The sequence below is a fragment of the Rhineura floridana genome, chromosome 18, assembly GCF_030035675.1.
Source record: "Rhineura floridana isolate rRhiFlo1 chromosome 18, rRhiFlo1.hap2, whole genome shotgun sequence".
Taxonomy (NCBI): Eukaryota; Metazoa; Chordata; class Lepidosauria; order Squamata; family Rhineuridae; genus Rhineura; species Rhineura floridana.
Genome location: NC_084497.1, coordinates 24,766,538 through 24,791,573, shown reverse-complemented (window position 1 = coordinate 24,791,573; position 25,036 = coordinate 24,766,538). Strand labels below are relative to the sequence as shown.

Sequence of the window (25,036 nt, the reverse complement as noted above, 5' to 3'; positions counted from 1 at the left end):
AAATATTTGGGACTGGCCAAGGAGAAGCGCCATCTCGCGGCTCTTTGGTGTTTTGAATTTCACCCACAGCATTGCATCCCCCCCCCCAAAAAGCTCTAGAGGTGCTGAGTGTGTATCTGAAGTAAGGAGAGGCGAATCTTTTGGTTTCTCTCAGTTTCTCATCCCCCCCCCATCTTCAGTTCTCTGCGTTTCTCCATCAGTTTGTGATTTTTTTGTTTTATTTTAACAAACAAACAAACAGTCAAGGCAAAAAGTCTTCCTTCAGAAAATGGAAGTCTTGTCCGAATGAGGAAAATAAAAAGGAACACAAACTCTGGCAAAAGAAATGCAAGAAGACAATAAGGGATGCTAAAAAAGAATTTGAGGAGCACATTGCTAAGAACATAAAAACCAACAACAAAAAATTCTATAAATACATTCAAAGCAGGAGGCCATCTAGGGAGGCGATTGGACCCTTGGATGATAAGGGAGTCAAAGGTGTACTAAAGATCAATAAGGAGATTGCAGAGAAGCTAAATGAATTCTTTGCATCTGTCTTCACAATGGAAGATATAGGGCAGATCCCTGAACCTGAACTAACATTTGCAGGAAGGGATTCTGAGGAACTAAGACAAATAGTGGTAACGAGAGAGGAAGTTCTAGGCTTAATCGACAATATAAAAACTGACAAATCATCGGGCCCAGATGGCATCCACCTGAGAGTTACTCAAATGTGAAATTACTGATCTGCTAACTAAAATATGTAACTTGTCCCTCAGGTCCTCCTCCGTGCCTGAGGACTGGAAAGTGGCAAATGTAACGCCAATCTTCAAAAAGGGATCCAGGGGGGATCCCGGAAATTACAGGCCAGTTAGCTTAACTTCTGTCCCTGGAAAACTGGTAGAAAGTATGATTAAAGCTAGATTAACTAAGCACATTGAAGAATAAGCCTTGCTGAAGCAGAGCCAGCATGGCTTCTGCAAGGGAAAGTCCTGTCTCAGTAACCTATTAGAATTCTTTGAGAGTGTCAACAAGCATATAGATAGAGGTGATCCAGTGGACATAGTGTACTTAGACTTTCAAAAAGCTTTCGACAAGGTACCTCACCAAAGACTTCTGAGGAAGCTTAGCAGTCATGGAATAAGAGGAGAGGTCCTCTTGTGGATAAAGAATTGGTTAAGAAGCAGAAAGCAGAGAGTAGGAATAAATGGACAGTTCTCCCAATGGAGGCTGTAGAAAGTGGAGTCCCTCAAGGATCGGTATTGGGACCTGTACTTTTCAACTTGTTCATTAATGACCTAGCACTAGGAGTGAGCACTCAAGTGGCCAAGTTTGCTGATGATACTAAATTGTTCAGGGTTGTTAAAACATAAAGGGATTGCGAGGAGCTCCAAAAAGACCTCTCCAAACTGAGTGAATGGGCAGAAAAATGGCAAATGCAATTCAATATAAACAAGTGTAAAATCATGCATATTAGAGCAAAAAAATCTGAATTTCACATATACGCTCATGGGGTCTGAACTGGCGGTGACCGACCAGGAGAGAGACCTCGGAGTTGTAGTGGACAGCATGATGAAAATGTCGACCCAGCGTGCGGCAGCTGTGAAAAAGGCAAATTCCATGCTAGCGATAATTAGGAAAGGTATTGAAAATAAAACAGCCGATATCATAATGCCGTTGTATAAATCTATGGTGCGGCCGCATTTGGAATACTGTGTACAGTTCTGGTTGCCTCATCTCAAAAAGGATATTATAGAGTTGGAAAAGGTTCAGAAGAGGGCAACCAGAATGATCAAGGGGATGGAGCGAGTCCCTTATGAGGAAAGGTTGCAGCATTTGGGGCTTTATAGTTTAGAGAAAAGGCTGGTCAGAGGAGACATGATAGAAGTGTATGAAATTATGCATGGCACTGAGAAAGTGGATAGAGAAAAGTTTTTCTCCCTCTCTCATAACAGTAGAACTCGTGGGCATTCAAAGAAGCTGAATGTTGGAAGATTCAGGACAGACAAAAGGAAGTACTTCTGTACTCAGCGCATAGTTAAACTATGGAATTTGCTCCCACAAGACGCGGTAATGGCCACCAGCTTGGATGGCTTTAAAAGAAGATTAGACAAATTCATGGAGGACAGGGCTATCAATGGCTACTAGCCATGATGGCTGTGCTCTGCCACCCTAGTCAGAGGCAGCATGCTTCTGAAAACCAGTTGCCGGAAGCCTCAGGAGGGGAGAGTGTTCTTGCACTCGGGTCCTGCTTGCGGGCTTCCCCCAGGCACCTGGTTGGCCACTGTGAGAACAGGCTGCTGGACTACATGGGCCACCGGCCTGATCCAGTTCTGAAGTTCTCCTGCTCTACACACGGCTCCTGTGCAATCTGGCCTCATCTACGCATTTTTGGCAGAGCAATCTCCCCTAACAGAATGCCCTTTTGAATATTATTTTCACTCGTATATGCTTTTTATACGCACATGTTATTGCAATAGATGCATTTTTGTACACGGCTGGAGGACTACATGGCAAGATTCGGAGAAGTTTAAATTCAAAGGGCGGCTGTGGTTCAGTTATTGCATTGCTTCAGAAAGTGCAGATTGGGAAAGTTCACCTTTAAAAGCAAACTGAATCTAATTTCTAACCCCCCCATCTGAAGCTGCCAAGGGTTGCCAGTTCTTTTACTGGACCTGCTGAAGTGCTTTTAATAACAGCCCAAGAAACATAAACTGACTAGGTGACATTTTCATGCCATTCATCAGAAAAATCTTTACCCGCTTAGTGGGTGTTTGAAATAGAGAGATCATTAAAGGCACAGGAGCCGGGCCAGTTAAAAAGAATTGGCAACCTTGCCCTTGCCAAATGCGCTCTGCAGAAGAGCACCGGCTTCTTTTGGCTTCACCTCGTGCATATGCACCAGGAATAAGGAACTTCAGGCCCGGAAGTCAAATGCGGCCCTCCAGGCTTCTCTGACTGGCCCTTGGAATGCTCAACAGTGAAAAGTGGCTAGCATCCAAAAACCAAGAAACAGAAAAGAAAGGGGGGTACCCCAAGATGCTAGAAAAAATATTTTATTTTTAACAAAAGCCCAACGCGTTTCATCCGGTATATGTTTGGGCCTTCGTCAGGGGCTGTAAATAAAATAGCAAGGACACACTACATTAGTATGCATACAAAATAAAATCATACATAACATAATAAATCTGTATTTAAAAAATCTTTTCACTTACAACAGCTGGTGTGAAATATCCTTCTGTGAGCAGACGCTTGCACTAGTACAACCACCACAAGGAAGAATTCACTAGGCGTGCTCATATATACCTTCCCAGGGGTCACGATACCAGTGTACTCACTAGAAGATTGGATGATTACAAACAACTGAGGGAAAAGAATGTGGAAGGGATCCTGGATATTTTTAAAAATTCACAAGAGAGGAAGAAATTCTAACTCCTCATTGAGTCCACCAGGGGTCAGCATTTTTAGATCCAGAATCCAAGCTATTTCTCTCCTTAGTATAACATGACTTTTCTCCCCACTTACTTTTTCTAGAAACCAGAATTTAAAGTCGGCAACAGAGTGATGACATCTACTAAAACGCCCCACTAAGGGGTCCCCAGATTTCTTATTTTTGATGTTGCTGAGGTGGTCCCCTATACGTCTTTTGACAATCCTGGTTGTTTGACCTGTGTAAAATTACTTACAACTGCACTGAATTGCATAAACAACATTGGCAGTGTTAGGTGTGGGAAAAATGATTCAGAGTATATTTTTTATGATTGATGGGATTCACAAACTCTGTAATCTTGCCCGTGAATCTACAATAGGCACAATGCCCACAGGGATGATGACCCATAGGTGCACTAGTGCCTGGCAAGGTGTTTGGAATAGGATGAGTATTGTCCCTAAATTCACTTCTAATCAAAATATCCCTCAAATTCCTGGTTCTCTTAAAGGAAATCATAGGTTGTTCATGACATCCAGGAATATGTCGTATAACATGCCAATGCCTTTTGATGCTGCTTTGTAATTTATTAGCGACATGATCAAAAGCCAAATTGCAATTTAAACGATCAGAATCTTTCTGTATCGTTGGTTGCAAAAGCTCAGTGCATTCTATAACGGAAACTTCCTTAAAGTTATCCTCAACAATACTCTTAGGATAACCCCTCTTGTATAAATGATTTTTCAAAATGTGGGATTGCTGTAAAAAATCCCTTTCAGAAGAACAATTACGTTTAATCCTTAAAAACTGACTGTATGGTAAGTTTTGTCTTAGTGGTTTAGGATGGGAGCTGTCAAATCTTAGATAAGTGTTTCCGTCTGTGGGCTTCCTTTATATATAAGTGCACAAACATTCTCCTTGTTTCCTAATTAATAAATCCAGAAAATTGATTTCTTCCAAACTATGCTGGAAATCAAATTGGATGTTGGCACTCCTGCTGTTTACCCATTCAACATAATTGCAAAGACGTTCAACTGATCCCCTCCAAATCAGAAACACATCATCTATAAACCTCCACCAACACACAAGCTGTTCAGAAAAAGGACTTGAGGCCACAGTAACATCTTTTTCAAAGGATTCCATATTCAAATTGGCTATTTGGGGGGCCATAGGACCCTCTTCTCTGTGGTGGTTGCACTAGTGCAAGCATTTCTGCTCCCAGAAGGATATTTCACACCAGTTGCTGTAAGTGAAAAGATTTTTTAAAAACAGATTTTTTATGTTATGTATGATTGTATGTTATATGCAAATTAATATTGTGTGTCCTTGCTATTTTATGTACAGCCCCTGACGAAGGCCTAAACAAATACCAGCCAAGACCAAGCAAAGGCCGAGTTTATATCATAAGACTGGATGAGAATCACCCTGATCCAGGGTTGTGGGAGGGGGGGAAACACTCCTTCGGTTTATCGCCGTCTGGGGAACTGGTAGCAAGGGGAGGGGAGGGAGGAAAATGTTCTTTCTGTCGCACGGAGCGCTTGCAAGCTAACGGCCTCATTTGTCAAGCCGAAGTGTAAATATTTGCCAAACACATAATTGGGTTTATTGCCTCATTTTTTATTTTTTATTTTTCAAGCTGCTCGGGAGAGACAAATGACAGAATCGTCGCCGGTAAAAGCAGAACAGCAGCCTTGCAGGTGCCGACCAAGGAATAAGAGGTTATAAGGGTTAAGAGCATCGGACGAGGACCTGGGAGGCCGGGGTGCAAATCCCCACTCAGCCATGAAGCTTGCAGGAGCCATTCTTGGCCTCTCAGCCTAACCTACCTCACAGGGTTGTTGTGGGGATGAAATGAGGAGGGGGAGAACCATGAGCTCCTTGGTGGAAAGGAGATACGCACACAATCAATCAACCAGTCAATAAAATAATAAATACATAATCTACCCATGCATTCTGTGGCCTAGCGCTTCCGAGAAGCCCACGCTGCGATTGGTTCCCCAGCCCTTGATGCTGAGAGACCCACACTGCCTTCTGAACGTGGAGGTTTTCCATTCGCTTTCAGGGATTCCTTTGGCTAGAGGACAGCTACGTGCCCTTGGGAAGCTGATAAGCAGGACCTTGAAGGTGATGCCTCCCTGTCCCTTCTTTGGCTGCATATACACCATACATTTAAAGCACACATTTCCCACCTACCTCCAAAACAGAATCCTGGGAACTGAGCATCTGATGTATTTTAAGGTTTGTTTTTATGATGTTTTCAAGTGTTTTTAGCGCTTCTGTTTGCCGCCCTGGGCTCCTGCTGGGAGGAAGGGCGGGATATAAATCAAATAATAAATAAATAAATAAATAAATAAATATTAAAGTTGCAGGAGCCCTGCCCCCTTTTGCATCCGGTACAAAAACGTCAACATCCATAACAAATTAGCAAAACTGAGAAGCCGCAGTGAACACTTCAAAAACTCTAATAAAGGCTAAACATAGCCATTCAATATGCCTGGGTAAGCAAAACGGTCTTTGCTTGGCACCGAAAGACTGACAAGTACGTGTCTCCCTGGGGAGAGCATTCCACAGATTTTTTTTTGAAAACACCTTATTTTATTTGTAATTTCATTGTTTTACTGCCTTGTGGTTTGCCACCCTGGACTCCTTCGGGAAGAAGGGTAGGAAAGAAATTCAGTAAATACTACGGCTAAGAATAGGTCATATCCACCGCAAACAGCGCAGCTTTGTGTACACCGTACATTTCAAGCACGTGGCTCCCCCCAGAGAATCCTGTGAATTGCACTTCACTCCTTACAGAGCTACAAACCTGAGCACCCATAACAAACTACAGCCCCTGGGAGTCTTTGGGGGAAGCCCTGTGCTTTAAAGGCAGGGCGTGGACAACCCTGAAAGGCTACTAATGGCTACTAGCCACAAAGGCTGGGTTCAGCTTCTGCTGTCGGAGGCAGTATGCCTTTGAATACCAGCTGCTGGGAATCGCAAGTGGGAAGGGCTGCTCTTGCACCCGGGTCCCGCTTGGGGGCTTCCCATTGGGGCATCTGGTTGGCCACTGTGAGACCAGGAGGCTGGACTTAGATGGGCCACTGGCCTGATCCAGCAGCCAGGCTCTTCTGATGCTCTTATCAGTAACAGAGAGGGAGGGCTGTTGTCTTCACACCCTACCTGTGGACTTCCGGGAGCCATCTGATCGGTCACTGTGAGACCAGGAGGCTGGACTTAGATGGGCCCTTGGCCTAATCCAGCAACCAGGCTTTGCTTATGTCCTCCTCAGAAGTGCCAGAGCCCACAGGCTCCAGAGTGGATGGGGTCAGCAGTGCCCCACACCCTGCAGGGGTTTGTGGGCCTCAGCAGTGTGAAAGCATGCCATCCACCCGCTCGCCCCCTCCAACGAGATGACACAGGTTTGCAGCCCCTGCAAGAAGCCCGTTCTCCCACTCTGCAGTTGTTTTTGTCAAATGGGTTCTTTATTACCGTTGGGAGCTGGGGATTTTCCCTGGCACTAACAAAAAAGCATGGTGTCTATGCTGGGTTATAGAGCCGGGGGCGCGTGCCTCTGCATATCTTAGGAGAGAAGCGGATTTTTGTTTGATGACTCGGAATGAACCTCTGCTGGCATTTTTTTTTTAAGCAGCAGGAGGAACAGGTGGTGTTGAGCATGCTTTGCCATGGCATAACTACTTGTCTCCAGTAAAAATCCCGTGCCCTTAAAATGTCTCTGCCCAGCACCCTCAGCCCCTGTCCTTGCTCAGGTTGCCAACTTCTTTTCATGGTCCTGGTCCTGCACATAAGGACAGAGGAAACAAGCAATTCCGTTTGCATGTAAAGATAAAGCTACCCAGTGGTGGTTGGTGCTTAATGACATTGGTGGGGCCGGAGGCAGGAAGCCCAAGCAATAGGTGGAGCCAGAGCCAATGTCAGGCAGAGCCATCTAATCCTGGTTTTACCCCCATCCTCCTCCCTGCTGAGTTCTACAAGGGGCAACGCTGAGAATAAGGGGCGGGGGAAGCAGACAGGCAGTGCCTCACCCTGGACTGGTTGTAAGTAACAAGGCAGGCAGGTGGAGGCTGGTTGAGGCAGTTTGGTGAGGTGGCACCCTATCTGCCCTATAATGGGTCAGCCTCCACCAAATCTACCCAGTTTGCATTTTCCAAAACAATATGCGAACTGAAACACAGACATCCTTCAGACGTTGCCTTCTCTGAATTTTGAAGTGCAGTTAGCCAAGTCATGTATCCAACAATGCATACACTGGAGTCAAGCGTGCATAAAAATGCATACATTAAACATACAAAAATGCATTAGGTTAGGGGAGATTGTTTTGCAGCAATGTGCATATTAGGCAACATTGCACACAAAAATGCAGCTATTAGGAAAAATGTACATGCTGAGGAATTTTCACGGGGACTTAAAAAATGCATAAATCTGCAAACTGACATGGAAATGCGTGGAACTAAATTTAAGATGGAAAAATGAGAAAAGGGCAGAAACCGACATTTACAGATCTGCCAAACCATGTCTTAAAAATTTACCTTTAAATGCAAACTGAATGGAGTCTCTAAAGTTTCAGCAGCTTTTCGTAATACACACACTATGTCAGATAACCACACATCAGTGCTGAGAATACAAATTCCTATTCCTTCTGCGAGTATGTCAAAAACATCGGCTCAGAGAACAATGGTTCTTGAGGAAGAAAGGCACACATTCTGTGTTGACCAAATTATCCCAAAATTAAACTGGAGTTTAAAAGTTGAGGGAAGCACCTTTCCTATAGAGTAACTTCTAAATACAATGAGATGAGGGCAGTCATTTTTGCCAGAAAACCTTGGGCCTCACTCTTCTACAGACAGTAAAATATTGGCTGCGTACACACCATACATTTAAAGCACATGGCTTCCTTCAAAGAATCCTGGGAACTATAGTTTATCCCTTACAGACAGTCCCCCAGATTCTTTGGAGGAAAATGTTCTTTAAATCTGCATTTATGTTGTGTGGCCATAGTTATAAAGCACATTTAAAGCAGATGTATTCCCCCAAAGAATCCTGGAAACGGTCGTTTATCCCTCACGGAGCTACAGTTCCTACCACCTAAAAAAATATTCTCTATTCATTTCCCAGCACCCTTAGCAAACTATAGTTCCCAGGATTCTTTGGGGGGAAATCATGTGATCTAAATGTATGGTGTGCATGCTTCCTTAGGATATGATTAGAAACTGACTGGGCATCTCCACCCCCCAAAAAGAAACACTTTTTGTACTTCAAATTTTAGGGTTCCCCTGAACCAGCCAAGAGTAGTTAGGAGACCCCTACACCATTCCCAGAGTTCCCTGGGAAGAGTGATTGATTGTTAAAACATTCTGGGATCTGTCGCTCTCCGAGGGGAACAGGAGTTTCCAAAGAACTCTCAGCACCCTTAGCAAACTACAGTTCCCAGGATTCTTTGGGGTGGGGGTGGGAAGCCAGGACTGTTTAAAGTGGTATAATAGCGCTTTAACTGCATGGTGCAGATGTAGCCTGATAGACCTGTTGGAAATGGATCTCTGGATTAGATGGATCTTGCATTGCAGCCGCTCCACGCTATTCATAGGAAAATAGGTGGTCCAAATAGCCTTTTAGATCTCTGCTGATAGCTCATTAAGCAGAGTGGCAAGTTGGCTCCTGCCAGATGGGTCAGGAATGTCCATCTCACAGAGAAACACTCTTATCTTCTGGCTTTGACAGACCCTGAAAAGAAAAGAAAAAATACAACAGTCTGGCTATAAATAAGCCAGTTCAAACCTACTGCATAATCATTCTGAAATATTGATCCCTATTTATTTCTATTGTATTTTTTTTGCAGAGAGGCTAGCTTCGGGCCTGCATCAGTATCGATTCCACTGCAAAGTGAAATGGCCTTTTTAAAAACGTTGCTGTCACAAAGACCCAGAGCTGCAGGGGTGGGGGAACGACACACACCAGAAGAAGATGTGCCCTGCAAATTGATGCTTACAATCTGGCTGCCCACTCCGATTCTCAGGACTTGTGTGTGGTCATAACAACAACAATGTGTCGACGGCATTTTGCGCATTATTGACTTCTTATGATTATGCTGCCATGTCATGCCAGGAGCTTGAAGGCAAGAGTCCCATCAGCCTCAGCCAGCATTGCCAATGGTCAGGAAAGATGGGAATTGTGGTCCAACAACATCTGGAGGCACACTGGTTAGGAAATGCTGCCCTATATAGAAGCCAATCACCATGAAAACAAAGCTTGTCAGCCACTGATAGGTGTTCCTGACCATTTGTGCTGGTTGGAGCCAATCAGAATGAAAGGAGATGAGGCAGCCGCTGAGGAGACTCTCCACAGGAGCCAACACACAGCCTCCCCTCCCCTTTCATGCTGCTAGGGGCATCTGTTGCAGTGCAGTGTGGACTCCCCAAACCGCAGGGAGAGCAAGGAAGAGGAGGAAAAGAGGGGTAGGGGGCGTGGCTGCGAGGCTCCTCAGTCCTTCCCCCTTGTGCCTTCTCCCACCACAAGAGACCTCCCTAGGAGCCAATCAGCACGACAGGGGAGCGTGTTAGCTACTGAGAAGAGTCTTCTCAATGGCTCACTCGCCTCCTTTCACTCTGATCGGCTCCAATCGGCAGGAAAGGGCAAAGAAGTGGGTTAGACAGTTTTTTTTCAGTGGCTCAGGCACTCCTCTTTCATGCTGACTGGCTGGTAGGAGGCTGGATACCTAGGGACCCTGCTTGCAAAAAAGTAAGGGGTCTAAGTCACCGACCCAAAACGACTACACCCCTCCTCCGAACTGCACCAGGGCATCCGATCTCAGAGGCAAGTCCCACCGGCTTCCGTGGGGTTGACTCCCCAGCAAGCGTGCCCAGGCGTTGCACCCTTAAGAAGACGCCTCCCTTCCTCTTTGCGACGCAAGCACCTTCCTCCTCCGTGGAAATCCCGCGCATTGACGGGCTTTGCTATTTTGGCGTTCCTGCGGCTCCTCCCCGCCCCTCCCCCTAATCGCCCAGCCCCCTTTCTTCCCCCCATGCTCCCACCCCACCCCTTCCCTTTCCTAGTTCAGCTCCGCCCAGCTCCCCATCCTCCTTCCACCAACCTCTTTCCCAAACGCCAAATGCTTCCTCTCTCCGCCGTCCCAGCCGTTTCTTCCCACCCTCGTCTCGACTTGGTTGCACCGGGAGATGTGGGTGGCGGACACACGAGAGAGAGAGGGAGATTCCGGAGGACCGCAGCAGGCAGGGTTTTAATATTGTTGCAGCCGCCTCCAAATCCTGTGGTCAGTTTCCTAGTCAGTGCCTTAGTCAATTTCACGCTTCCCTTGGGATCCGGCTGTTTCCTCTCTCTGTTGGAGATTGTTATAAGTTTTATGGGAAAGGGGTGTCTTATAATAATAAACTTATCACCCATGTGTGTGTGTGTGTTTGTATATACTGGGGAGGAAATTGCTTAAAGCCTGAAAACTCCTCCAAGCCTGTAGAAACTTTTAGATAGATAGATATAGATATATTATGATACTTCTTTTCTGCTTTAAATCCTCCTCACCCCCTCCTCTTCTGCAGCACGAGGAAAAGGAAGTTTTTAAAACAAAGTTTTCTCCTGCTTCCCAAACACATCTGGATGCAAGAAAAAAACCCGCAAAAGGAGTGGAGACCATCTGGAATGAAAAGGTGTAATCTGTTGGTAGTTTTTGTGTGAGCTTCAACTTCAAAGGTTTCTACTTGGAGAGGAAAGCTGGTCCCCTATTTTGTCTTTTTTCACCGACGCAGACTATGAGGATTGCAAAGCCAGCCTGGTCCGGTAAAGAGAAGCAATGAAGAAAGGATCCTCCATCTAGGAGAATTTAAATATTTTTCAAAAAAAATAAAATAATTGGTAACGCATTGGTCATCCAGAGAGTGGGAGTTGTTAGCGTTGGGTCCCAAAATCTGAACCGGATGGTATAGCAGCAAAGAAAAAGGAAATAAAAACCCTTGTTGCCTGAAAGCTCGAGGAATGGGGACTGGGATGTGCACGAGGAGGCAAAAGGGCCTTTTGCAAATGGGGTTTTGCCTTGTAGCCATGGCTTGCCTGGCATCGGGAGGTTATCTGTACAACCACCTCCAGCAGAAGGTGAAGTCCGCCGAAGCTTTGGCTTTGAAATACAAGCAGCAACAGGAGGTGCTTTCCGCCCAGCTGCAAGGTGAGAGGTTCTCTTGCTTCTTTTGTGGTTGCATGTTTCTGCATGGAACACCCAGAGGGTGGGTGTCTCCTCTGGGCACAAGGGGCAGTGCCCCATCAATCTCAGCCAGGCCTCGCCTGCCTGCTCCTTACAACCAGCCCAGGGGGTGGCATTGGCGGTCAGCTTTCTCCTCGTTAGTAGAACACAGCCTGTAGGAAGATGGGGGCAAAACTAGAGTGAGCTGGCTAGGGCTGTCATTGGCTCCGGCTGGATCTACTGTGGGGCTCCTTGCCTTCCGCCCTACCAGTCCCAAATGGTCACCAGCCACCACTGACAGATATCCTGCCCACATTTCCTAAGAGTGTACATCTTGCTGAATCTGGCCAAAGGTCCTTCTCTAACTCTGAAGCCAGCCAAGGTGCCTCTAGAGCTAGGCACTTTTGAGCAAGACTTGGTTCAGGGGTGAAGTTCGATTCCGTTCATGATTAGGGGTGAACCTTCCTAATTTGCACTTTCCAAAACAGTGTGAGAACAGACGCACGGCCACCCTTCAAGTTTTGCTCTTCTCCAAATCTTTGCGATGCAGCTGTCCACGCAAACAATGTTTACAAAAATGTTCAAGACATGTGCCTGAAGGTGCACATATTAGTGAAAAATAACATAGAAAAATGCATCGCGTGAGGGGAAACGGCTTGGCCAAAATATGCACGCTAGTCAGAACGAATGAAATCCGTTCATCTGGAGAAACATGCGCTGAAATGCTGATGCATTTTCATGAGGTCTTTTTTTTAAAAGAAGAAATTTGCAAATTGCTGCCGAAATGTTGTAGAGCTGAATTTAAAATTAGAAAAATGAGAAGTGGGGGGAACCGGAATGGACAGAGCGGCCCATCCTTACTTGGTTGTAGAGCCCCTGTTTTCACGCGCATGGGGGATCTGTTCAGTCCCCGGCCTCTCCGATTAGAAGCACCGGGTAGCAAGTGATGGCAATAAATTTTGTCTGCCTGAAACCTTTGAGATTTTCCTGTGTTAAGATTTATTTTAAGTATTAGTATAAAATATCACAGAGTCTGATAGCAGCCAGATCAGTTTGTATAAAAATCAAGGGTCTGTTTGTAGTATATTGCAAGCTATATTTGACACAGGGAAACACTTCATCATGAATGCTATCAGCACACCACACCCATCTTTTGTAAAAAAGTCTTAAAAGCTAGATTTATCACTGTGAACTTGAACTGGAGAGAGACAAGTAATCATGAATCCTGCAGGCCCCTACTGAGGAGTTGGGGTTAAGAGGCATGCTGTCCACAATACATCTCCCACCACCAATGTTCTGATGTTAACAAATGTTGTCGTCAGCTAGATAGATGTGGTTAGAGTGAGGGATATCTGTATCAGAGTTAACACTGGAAACATCAATATTAGCATTTTTAAATTGGTTCACTCTCTTGAGAATATATTCCATACCTAGAAACCCATATAAAAAGTACTGAGGAGGAAGGGGCCTCTGCCTTTCAATGCCCCCCTTAAATTCACTGAAGCCAAACTTTTCCAGTAGCTTGGGAGAGGGGTCCCAGAAGGCGCCACAAACCTGTTCAGTGCATATCATGCTATTTATTTATTTATTTATTTAAAATATTTCTATCCCACCCTTCTACCCCACAATGGGGCACTCAGGGCAGCTTATCGACTTGAAGGCAGTCTATTTCCATTTTCAAACATGATTCCATAGAAATAAATCCCATTGGGCTCAAAAAGTATGCAAATGATCAAACCCTCCCTCCCTTCTCCTCCCTTCTATCCCCTCCCTCTTGCCCCTTCCCTCCCCCTTCCTTTTGCCCTCCCTCCCCATCCCTTTCCAATCCCCCTCTTCCCCTTCCCCCTCCTCTTCCTCATCCCCATGGTCAGTTTTACCTATCTTAAACATGATTGCACGGAAGTAAATCCCACTGAACTCTATAAGCGTGCAAATAATCAAACCTGCCCCCCTCCCCCTTCCTTTGCCCCCCTCCAATACATTCCTTACCCTTTCCACTCCCCCTCCTCCTCCCCCATGGTCAGTTTCTCCTATCCTAACCAAGATTGCATAGGAGTAAATCCCATTGAACTCAATAAGCATGCAAATGATCATACCTGCTTTCCCCCTCCTTCCCCTCCCCTCGCCCTTCCTCCTCCCCTCCCCTCTTCCTTCTTCCTCCTCCCCTGCCCACTACAGCCCTCCCTCACTCCCCCTGGCCAGTTACCTATCCTAAGCATGATTGCACGGGAGTAAATCGCACTGAATTCAATAAACATGCAAATGATCAAACCTGTCCACCCCTCCCCCTCCTGCTCCCCTCCCAGTCCTCCCCTCTGCATTTCCTCCCCTCCCTCCTCCTCCTCCTCCCCTCCCCATCCCCTGTGGTCAGTTTCACCTATCTTAAGCATGATTGTAGGGGAGTAAATCCCATTGAACTCAATAAGCATGCAAATGATCAATCCATTCCCAGCAAACTTGCACAGGATCCCATTTTTACCTCCCCGATTAAAAAGCAGGAAAATTCACTAACAGGCAAAAAACCTTGCGGTTTAAGAATGTACCTATAGCTCACAGCTACTTCTATCAAACCAGTTTCAGTAGGTTCCTTTAAAAAAACCCCAGAAGTGTGAATATCTGTGTTTTCCCTGCCTGTGGTTGGTAGGATACAGCTGAAATACAGATCTTTGTTTGAGCAGTGTTACATTTTTGCGCACAAGTTAGGGGGAAAAGAATATAAATGCAACGCTTGCAGCAACATAAAAAAGGCCAGCAGAATGGAGGAGAGAAGCTAGAAGTTGCTTGTCAGCTCACAGGAAACAAAATGAAACAAGGGTGGAGTAGTAGGTGTGGAGAGGGGAACGACTGATACACCTGCCTAAAAGCATCAGAGCAAAGCATCTGCAACCACTAGAGAAACGGAGTGGAGACTTTTTCTCTTCCACGTTTTGTATTATAAGTGGATTGGGTTAGTACAGATTTACGGGGGGAAACTGCATGATAGCTTCTGTTTGCTGGGAATGTCATGTGAACCATGCACATTTAAAGGAGATGTGGGTAGCACCAAACACACAGTAAACCACTGTGTAGATGAGCCCACAGAATGTTCTAGGGTGCAAAGGACTTCTTTTCATGCCATTTGCATGGTGAGGGAAAGAGGAAAGGGAATCTGGAAGTCAACAGAAGAAAGCAAAGATACATATTCAAAGTGCTAGTTTTGACTTATAAAGCCTTACACGGTGCGGGACCACAATACCTTGCAGAACGCCTCTCCCGCTATGAACCTACCCGTTCACTACGTTCAACATCTAAGGCCCTCCTCCGAGTCCCGTCCCATAGGGAAGCTCGGAGGGTTGTTACTAGATCTAGGGCCTTTTCAGTGGTGGCCCTCGAATTATGGAACAGTCTCTCCATGGAGGTGCGCCTGGCGCCTACTCTTCTATCTTTCCGGCGCCAGGTTAAAACTTGGTTATTCTCCCAGGCATTTTAATGTTTATGTTAAGTTAATTTTATATCAAGTTCTTAATGCTCAAATTATATGTTTTTGTGATTTTATTTTATATTTTTATATTGATTGTATTTTACTGTATTTTTATTCCTTGCTGTGAACCGCCCAGAGAGCCATTGGCTAAGGGCGGTATAGAAATGGAAATAAATAAATAAATTGTAGCCTATGTGCACTAAGGCAGATGCTCTACCACTGAGCTACAGCCTTTTCCCATAACAAACTGACATAGGAAACTACCTTATTATAGCAAGCCAGAGCACTGGTTCATCTAGCTCAGTGTTGTCTCCACTGGCTGGCAGTGGCTCTCCAGTGCTTTGTTGGACCGGGACAAGAGTTGGTTTGTTTATTTTATTTCCACCCCTTTATGAATGGCTTCCTATGCAACACCTTGCAACGATTAGCCATAAAAACATCATAACAATTTCATGTACAAAACATACATTAAAATGTTTTTATTGCATTTATATTCTGCTCTTCCTCCCAAAAGGAGCGGAGGGTGGCAAACAACAAGCTATAAAAGAAAAGCATATTTGAAAACATCAGATCTTACAAGCAGTTCCAACACAGATGCAGACTAGGATAAGGTCTCTACTTAAAAGGCTTGTTGAAAGAGGAAGACCTTCAATAGGCGCCAAAAAGATAACAGAGATGGCGCCTGTCTAATATTTAGGGGGAGAGAATTCCAAAGGGGAGGTGCCACCACATCGCTTTGTGATGATTTGTGCCGATTTATTGTGGCTTTGTGATGATTTGTGCCAATGAAGGTATCGAGGCAGTTATCAGCGATCCAGCACTGTCTGCACTTGCAAAATTTTCAGGACCAACTAAGTTTTACTCAGAGGAGACCCAATGAAATGAATAGGCGAGTTATTTTCTAAATGTTTTTACATTGTTTGAAATATATATATATATATATATATATATATTTAAAATAGTACTGTTTTAACATTTAGATGCTTGCTTGGGAGGAAGGGCAAAATACAAATTTAAGAAAGAAAGAAATGAAACATCAATTTGATATAACCACAGAATCTGTTGTCGGTCATGGCCATTCATTTCGGTGCCTCTCCTTTGAGCTGGTCCAGCGTTGGATCCGCAACCCTCTGCTTTGTTTCTGCTTGGTGCAACTCTTGTAGCTTCCTGCCGAAATCCTGTGAATTTCTGTATGACAAATGTTGCAGGGTGTTTTTTCCCCCCCTTCCTGCTTTTGTTGTGCTGGAGCGCAAGAGTGCCCCTCCAGGTGGCAATGTTGTGGTAACGGGGAGGGAGGCATCGCAGAGCAACCAATAAAGTGGAATGATGTGCAGACAGTCCAGTATAAATCCACTGCTGATGCACTATGAATACATCAATGACATGTTGCAGAATACACTTTTGGGGAAAACCAGCAGTCTGGAGAGGAGCTTGTTTGCCCCCATTTGTTACAGAATTTGAGAGGGAGGGTTACCTGGCAGCAACAGTCCCTATATCAACAGCCACCCACTGGTGGTTCTCATTTTATTTCTCCCAGAATGCCCAGGACCAATGGACCAGGACCCCCTCACCACTGGTGACATGTAAGAAGGCAGGCAGGTGGGAGTTGGCTGAGGGCAGGCTCAGGCTGGTGGGGCACTGTTCCTTTTGCCCTAACAGATCAGCCTCCACTGCTTGCTTCTGGGGCGTTGCAGGGAGAAGGGACAACCTCAGTTGCTCCTTGTTACAAAAAAGCAACAACAAAACACCAGCGACATCCAAGGCGCATTCCGGCCTCTTCCCCAGGCCAAACGGTGTGGAGAGAATGGCTCCTTCTCCACACTTCCCAACGTCTGAAATCAAAGGCTTTCTAAATGTCCTGCTCACTCTGCAAGGGACCCGGCCGTCAGCTGAGGAATTCTGGCCAGGCGCCCATTCCGGTAATTATGGTTGGAGCGCCCGCCCTGCTCTTCCAGCTGGCGACACTTCCCCAGAATAGAACAGCACAACAGGAGAGACCCTCGCAGGCCCTCTAATCCAATCTGCCCGGCCGGCCTTGACGAACAAGCCCTGGCAAAGGCGCCTGGCGTGCGAGCTTGAAAACTGTTTGAGTCTTAGAAGCATAAAAGTGATGTCTGCATCTGGGTGTAAGTCGCAGGCAGATACAGCCTCCCTCTAATAGCAAACTCCGGTGGCAAGGGCCGACAGGAAGAGAGCCCAAACGAGGCCGCTGATAAACAGAAGGGAAATCTCAGTATGCTCTGGGGAATCCTGAGGTCTGTAGAAGTACTAACCTGAAAACCCGCAGCCCTTGAAAAAACAAAGAAACCCAAGGGTGCAACACACACACACCCAATCCTGTTTTCAAAAGCTGATTGAAGATTGAGCAGCTGTGGAATGTTTAATGCAAGTTGAATAAGGAAAACACTTGGGGAGGGCGTCAAGGAGCGGGCAGGTTAGAATGGCCTAGTGGAGGGGGACGGAGCCTTGAGTGGCGCATATATTGCAGGTCCTGTTGGACACTGTGCAGATGATGCGGAGGCGTGCATTGTTTTTCATGCAAGGGTTCAGAAAAAATTGCAGGCAGCCTTCTCTGTTCTCTGTTGCTTGCAGGAGGGAATCTCTCTTCCTTCGGAAGTTATTCCCCGAGTGCTCTCATGGCCATCGTTGCTTCATCTTAACAGGATGGCAATGGCCATGTGTCACCTGTCCTGTGTGGGCCGTGGCTCAGTGGCAGAATGTCCTAGCTTCAATCCCCAGCATCTGCAAGTCAGCCCGGGAGAGACCCCGTCTGAAATCCTCAAGAGCTGCTGCCAGCCCGTGTGGACATTACACGACTAGACGGATCAACTGTCTGACTCGGTATAAGGCAGCTTCCTATAAGGGAAGGGCAGTGGGTCAGCGGTTAGAGAACTTGCTTTGCATGCAGCTGTTAGTCAGCTTGCTGTGTCTTCAGAGAAGGGCCATTGCTCAGTGGTTAGAGCACTTGCTGGGCATGGAGAAGTTCCCAGATTCAGTCCCTGCCATCTCCCCGTCAGCCTGGGAGAGACTCCCCGTCTCAAACTTTGCAGCGCTGGGAGCATCCCCTTCCTGAAAACCTAGAGAGCTGCTGCCAGTCAGTGTAGACAACACTGAGCTGGATGGAGCAATGGTCTTAGTAGAAGGCAGCTTTCTATATTCCTGTGTCTTAAGGCAGGTGCGGAGAACTTTTGGCCCTCCAGATGTGGCTGAACGACGCTCCATCACCCCCGCTGTTGGCCATGCTTGCTGAGGCTGATGGGAGCTGCAGTTCAGCCGTATCTGGAGGGCCAAAGGCTCCCTGTACCTGTCTTCAGGGAAGGGTTGTAGCTCAGGGGTTAGAGCACTTGCTTAGAATTTAGAAACTCCCAGGTTCAGTCCCCGGCGTCTCCAAGTACAACTGGGAATATCCCCTGTCTGAAATCCTGCAGGGTGGCTGCCGGTTAGTGTAGACAGCCCTGAGCTAGATGGACCAAGGCAGCTGTATAAGGCAGCTGTATAAGGCAGCTTCCTGTGCCCCCTGAATTTTGAAGTGCTTCAGTTCAGGGAGAGCTGCTTGCAGTAGTGTAGTCGCAAATTCAGTAGTGCAGGGTCCTGACTTTATAGTCACAACCACACCCCTTTCCCCCTTTTCTGCTGCTGGGTTGAGAATGAGAGCCTAGGAAACGTCCTTAGGAGTCAATCAGCGTGAAAGGGGAAAGTGTTAGCTACCGAGAAGAGTCTTCTCAGAGGCTGACTTGCCTCCAGTCAGCAGGAAAGGACAAGGAAGCATGATGGAAGACTCTTCTCACTGGCTAATAGACGTCCCTTTCACACTAATTGCCTCATAGGATGCTGGAGACATTGGGACCCTGCTCCCAAAAAAGTAAGGGGTCCAAGACCCTGGACGACTACACCCCTAGCTGCATCACCCTCTCTTCTTCCGCCACCCCAGCATGTAAATCAGTTCTTATTTGGCTGGTGGGTTGTTCTCCATTTCTCCTTTGAAGATCTCGTCCAAAATGGCAACCAGATGACCAGTGCGAAGGATGTTTTTAAATGCTGCGGAAAGCCTGCGGGGACAGTTGTTTCTCCATGCTGAAGCCTGCTGGCACATCTGCCTGGATGGAAACACGAACAAAGAGAAGAGGCTCTCTTAGCATGTTATTGTTCCAGAGGGATTTTTAAAGAGGCGTTTTAGTAGCAGCTTGTAATGGCTGGATGGGACCGTTGCCAGTTAATCTAGCCTCCTCGCTCTTCCGCAGTTCTGCCTCTCGGAACCGCTGCCTCCTGCTCCCTCCTCACAACCTTGTTTTTGTGCCTTGCATTCATTGGCGTCTACAACTGCAAGGGACAGAGGCAAGGTGGTGTAGCGGTTAGAGTGTTGGATTAGGACTGGGGAAACCCACTCAGCCGTGAAGCTCACTATTATTTGTAAGCCACCCTGAGTTCCAGCTTTGGAAAAAGGGCGGGTAAAAATAAAGATGATAACAACAACAACAACAACAATAATAGGGGTGACTTCAGGTTGCCAACCCTCAGCCTAGCTTACCTCACAGGGCTGTTGTGAGGTTAATATGAAAAGTGTGTGGCCGGCGGGGAGGGGAGCCCCCGGAGCTCTTTGGAGGGCAGGTGGGAGAGAAATGCAACAATGAACAAACAAAAATAAATCTGACCAGCAAAAAGGAAACAGGCTCAGGAATCACAATCACTACTAGTAGTAGTAGTTAGCGGAGGCCAGTCCATTAGGGCAAACAGGACACCGCCCCACCAGCCTCAGCCTGCGGTCTTCCAACCTGCACCTGCCTGCATTCTTGCTCACAACCAATCAGGCGGTGGCTCTGCTTGTAATTGGCTGTGGCTCCACCTGTTGTTGGGAACCCTGTCTTCCGCCCCACCAGTCCCACAGGGCACCAGCCACCACTACTAATAGTAATTATTATTAATAATCTTTTCTGTTGTGCAAAATGCACAAGGGGGAAGAACCCTCAGCCCTTGCAAAATGCTCTCACGAGAAAGAGAGGAGCGGGGAGTTAAAGGCAGGCATGTGGCTGGTCTGTGGGGCCTATAATATAAAGTGTTAGCGTGCATTGGGATAGATTCCCAAAGGTCTCGTTCATATCCTGTCACGTTGCTTGGCGAGACTGTGGTATGCTGCTCGAAAGGGCGCCGTTCTGTGCAAGGCAGGTCAATTCTGAGGCACATTTGGAGGGCGGAGAGAGATAAAGGTCTCTCTCCTATTTGGAGAAGAAGCTGGTGGCAGGGGACAGAAAGGATGGTGGAGATTTTCCACCCTCAAATGCTTGAGACTGAAATTTCAGAAAGGGCATTGCTGTCAAGCGCAAGTGAAATAATATCTGGGTGTGGTGGAAGGCAGAAAAGCCCCAGAATTTGGGTTTGCAAGGAACTCTGCTTCCCAAGAATCTCCACGTCCACATTTTAAAAGTCTGCACTTCCTTAGTCCTTAGTGTGTGCCTGCCACAACTTTCTGCCTGCGCTTCATAAAAACATTTTAAACAGCTGCACGGGCCTGTAAGCACACGCACACAAAACGTGTTCAAGAGACGCCGGAAAGGCAAAAGCAAGGATGCCTGTGCAGTGTCTGCAGGAAGAGTTTTTCACAGCATGGGACTGGCAGCATTAAATGCCCAACTTCTGATTGAGGCCAGTGGGCCCTCAGTAACATGAGGGACAGCTCCGGATGAGCTCAGTGATCAAGCTGGGATATAAGGCCTCAGGGAGCAGTCCTTAAGATATCGTTCCAGCAGTATCCTGTCCTGTAGTCCATTAAGGCCTCATCTGAGAAGTAGAAGGGCAGGCCTGGCTTTTTCAGAAAGCCCTGTGCTCTCTTGGGTTCCAAGTTCCTTTTAAAGTGCATTAAAAGCCATTGTTAAACATCTGAAAACGTCGAAAGGGAAGCCTGAGGGGTCCTTTGCACTTAGCAGCCAGAAATCGACTGTAGCCTTGTACTTGTTCTTTTCTGATCAAAGCAAAATAAAATAAAACGAGAGGGAGAGAGAGAGAAGAACTGATCTGTCACATCAAATGCAGATTTTCAGCAACCTATGAGGATGTGTTCAGAAGCTCTTTTATGGCAAGCTAGGTTAGGCTTGGCTTGAAAAAGGTTCCCTACCTGTCAGGGCTGGTGCCAGAGGGCAGCCAGGTTGGGCCCTGGCCAACGGCCCTTGTGGCCCAGAAGGCTGCAAGGGTCCCTCCTTAGAGTGGGAGGGTGGCACTCCCATTCCGTGATCTGTGGCAGTGTCAGGTCCTGCTACCCGACCCTGCGGTGGATCACAGAGAGGGAGCTCCTAGACCAGCCTTTCCCAACTAGTGGGCCACCAGATGTTGTTGGACCACAACTCCCATCAGCCTCAGCCAGCATTGCCAATGGTCAGGAAAGATGGGAGTTGTGGTCCAACAACATCTGGTGGCCCACTAGTTGGGAAAGGCTGTCCTAGACACGCCCCAATACAGATGGCATGGGCTTCAGTAAGCCCACCCACATGCCCCTCCTACTTCTCCCATCAGTGTGCATTATGTGTGCATGCCTGCCATCACCCAAGATGGTGGTAGGGGCTTCCCTAAAGGGCTGATGCCCCGCCACCATCTTGGGTGATGGCAGGCGTGAGCGCTACGAGCACCCGTCATTCACATGACACGAGGTAAGTGGGGGGTGTGGGTGGGCTTGTTAGCTCTGCGCTGTCGGTATGTGGGTGGTGTTGGGCTACCTCACTGTGGGCCTGGAGCAGGCTGGTGCCCAAGGCACCGGCCCTGCTACTTGTGATCTCAGTGAGTTTTTAAGTCTATATGGGGCCTGAAAGACTCTGTTCAAGTCACCAGGTCCCAAGTTGTTCAGGGCTTTGTATGTTAGTAACAAGTCCTTCAACATGGCCTAGTCACTGATCAGCAGCCAAGGCAGTTTCCTCAGCCCAGGTGTAATAGGTGCATGCTCATAAATGACTAGCAGCTTGTACCCAGCGTTGCTCCTAAGAAACTCCAAATCAGTGCTGTTTAGAAAGATTCAGTCCACCCTCTTGATGCAAAACAGTGCCCATTTCTATCCAAATGTAGGTTTCTTTTACTTGATTTTTTTAAAAAATTGCCTTTTCAGTAGTGGCCCCCGAACTGTGGAACAGTCTCCCTTTTTATACTCCCAGGCATTTTAAAGTGTATTTTAAACAGCATTTCCGTATTTTGGATGTTGTTTGGTTCGTTATTGTTTTTTATTATTATTATTTATTGTACTTATTGTATTTATATATTGTGCTTGTTTTTATCTTTTTGTACACCGCCCAGAGAGCCTTCGGGCTTAGGGCAGTATATAAATTAAACTAAATAAATAAAATAAAAATAAATTTAATTGAAGAGAAAAAGAAATAACGGAGAGAGAAAAGGAAACGAAACAAAAACAAAAAGCAACCCATCCGCTCACAATAACAGAATATTTAGACATTTGTACGTCCCTTTTCGTTTACACTTATTGATATATGCCATCCAAATGTCCAAATATGTATCCAGGCCAAGTTGGTGTTTATAGACAGCAGCAATTCAGCATCTTGGACAGCTCCTTAAAAATTTGGCCTAAAACCCGGAGTGGATGCCACCGCCCAGCCAACACGGAGCCATCAGCCACCACTGATAGAAAATACACTGAAATGCAGCAAGGGCATTTAGGTCATCAAACCACTTCATAATATTTGGTGGGTATTTGTCCTTCCAGGCTCATAGTAGGAGTCTCTTGGTGATCACTGGCCATTCTTGTTGCATCCAAAAATAGATGAGAAGGTGCTTCTTGATCTCGGGGATCTATCAAATTTGGTTACGTGGTCTTAAGAAGTGTTCCAATGCATAGTGAACAGACAGACAACTTTCCGAAATATATAGCAGATCAATTTATTTATTTTTTGCTAAATCGTACAAAGGTGTTGAGCAAACTTGTTCCGTTTGTCTTCTTTATTATTCTGATTGTTTGACCTTGCTACAGAATCTGGATTCTTTTATCCAGGTAGGAAATCCCTTGGGTGGGGGGCAAGTGTTCTGAAGACAGGCTACTTCACATTTCCTTCCCCTCCCCTTTCTCTCCCCGTCAGTTGTTTATGAACACAGGTCACGGCTAGAACGATCCTTGCAGAAAGAACGAGGAGAGCACAAGAAGACAAAAGAAGGTGTGTGTGTGTGTGTGTGTGTGTGTCTTTTTGGCCTAGGTGACACAACGTACACTATCTGGAATGATCCCCATCTTTCATTCCCTTGAAAAAGTGATATGTTCCTGCTAGGAGCACAGGGCACTGTCTTACACTGAGTCAGGCCATTGAGTCCATCCAGCTCCATACTGTCTGCACTGACTGGCAGCAGCTCTCCAGGGTTTCAGGCATGGTGTTTCTCCCAGCCCGACCTGAAGAGGCCATTGGGGACTGAACCTGGGACCTTCTGCATGCAAGGCAGATGCTCTGAGTGACCCCCTTTTGTCTGATGTGGCCTTCATTCCTCCATCTCTGGATTTTTGCACTGACACACCATGCGAGGCTCTGAGTCCATTAGTCACCCTTGCGTGCAGCCACAGTGACCTTTTAGGGGGGGGGAACTATAGGCGTTTATTACAAGGCTGGCTCGCCTCCTGCCCTTGCCTTAAAGCTTTTGCGAAAGATCGATAGGGCAATTGCTGTGTTTTCCAAGGTCTTCTGAGAGGTTTCTGAGCGATCTCTAATCATCATAAATAAAGAGGTTGCCTTCTGCAATGTGTCCTGACTGGTTAAGCACCACTTAACTTGACGTTCACGTGCAAAAGTTGCAAAGATTGTTGTTTGGGTTTGGTGTTTTGCTTTGCTAACCCGAAGCTCAACAGCAGAGATGGGGGATCTCACTGGACGAGAACTGGTGTGGGGGAACCTTTGGTGTTCCAGATGGGTGCTGGACTACAGCTCCTATCGTCCCCAGCTGTTGGCCATGCTTGCTGGGGCTGATGGGAGTTGTAGTTCAGCATCATCTGCAGGGCCTAAAGGTCTCCTCACACCTGGAACAGAACTCCAGTCATCCCTGATCACATACACGCACAACTTAGAGTGTTTCTACCGGTGTTCTTTTCAGACAGGGTCCCGTTTTGATTTTTTCCCCTGAAATACAATGATGGAGGAGACTTTTAAGGTTTTAAACTTTGGTTTAATTGCTTTTCCAGGGATTTTTTTTAATAGTGGGAGCATTCCATCCTATTAGGTTCATAGGCTTTTAGCCAGCTTCAAATGTAAACCAGATTCCAGTAAATTCCATCTCACTAATTTCCCTGGTTGGTTTCCCCCCTCTTTTAGATTTTTTAGTGTACAAGCTAGAAGCTCAGGAGGCCCTCAACAAAGAAAAGGTGGGTGAAATTAGATTCCTGTGAGAGGGAGGGAGGGAGGGAGGGAGGGAGAAGGAAGGGGTGAGAGGGAGGGGGAGAGAGGTGAGAATGTGAGTGAGAGAGTGAGGTGGATGAGAGTGAAAGGGGGGAGAGTAAGAGGGGAGTGAGTGAGCGGGTGAGAATGAGGGGTGAGAGTGAGTGGATGAGAGGAGGGTGAGAGAATAAGGGTTGAGAGTGAGTGAGTGAGAGGAGGGTGCAAAAATGAGAGGGTGAGTGGATGAGAGGAGGGTGAAAGAGTGAGGGGGTAGGAGGAGGGTGAGAGAATGAGGGAGTGAGAGTGTGAGTGGGTGAGTGGAGGGTAAGAGAATGAGTGGGTGAGAGCAGGTGAGAGTGTGAGTGGGTGAGAGGGAGATTGAGTGAGTGGGGGAAGAGGGAGAGGGATGAGAAGAGGGAGGGGAGAGGGTGTACATACAAAGAAATAATATCCCTGGGATCTTTCATTTTATTGGATTAAACATCACATCAAATAATGTAAAGCAAGATTAAAACTCCTCCACGTTCAATACCCTAACGGTCCCTGCCACAACGCATCCTTACTGCTGCCCCCACTTCCTCACAGCTCCTACCCACCAGAGGCCTGGATGAAGCAGTGGGTTGGTGCCAGTCGTACTT

General features: G+C 46.6%; 2 protein-coding genes across 6 annotated transcripts in view; one reads left to right on the top strand and one right to left on the bottom strand.

Annotated features, from left to right (window-relative positions):
- Positions 1–3,284, bottom strand: part of MIB2 (MIB E3 ubiquitin protein ligase 2) — a 57,091-nt gene extending 53,807 nt beyond the window's left edge. Inside the window, exon 1 of one of the 2 annotated variants that reach the window (XM_061600833.1) lies at positions 3,195–3,284. The gene's annotated coding sequence lies outside the window, so the exon portion shown is untranslated. The remainder of the gene's footprint in view (positions 1–3,194) is intronic. The other variant, XM_061600828.1, reaches the window with a different exon arrangement.
- A 7,139-nt stretch (positions 3,285–10,423) lies between these two features.
- LOC133372589 (Golgi integral membrane protein 4-like) overlaps positions 10,424–25,036 on the top strand; it is a 39,085-nt gene continuing 24,472 nt past the window's right edge. For all 4 annotated transcript variants that reach the window (XM_061601403.1, XM_061601401.1, XM_061601399.1 and 1 more), the window contains exons 1-4: positions 10,424–10,676; positions 10,960–11,579; positions 23,121–23,195; positions 24,336–24,385. In XM_061601403.1, the coding sequence (XP_061457387.1) occupies positions 11,393–11,579; positions 23,121–23,195; positions 24,336–24,385 (312 nt within the window). In that variant the 5' untranslated portion in view covers positions 10,424–10,676; positions 10,960–11,392. The remainder of the gene's footprint in view (positions 10,677–10,959; positions 11,580–23,120; positions 23,196–24,335; positions 24,386–25,036) is intronic.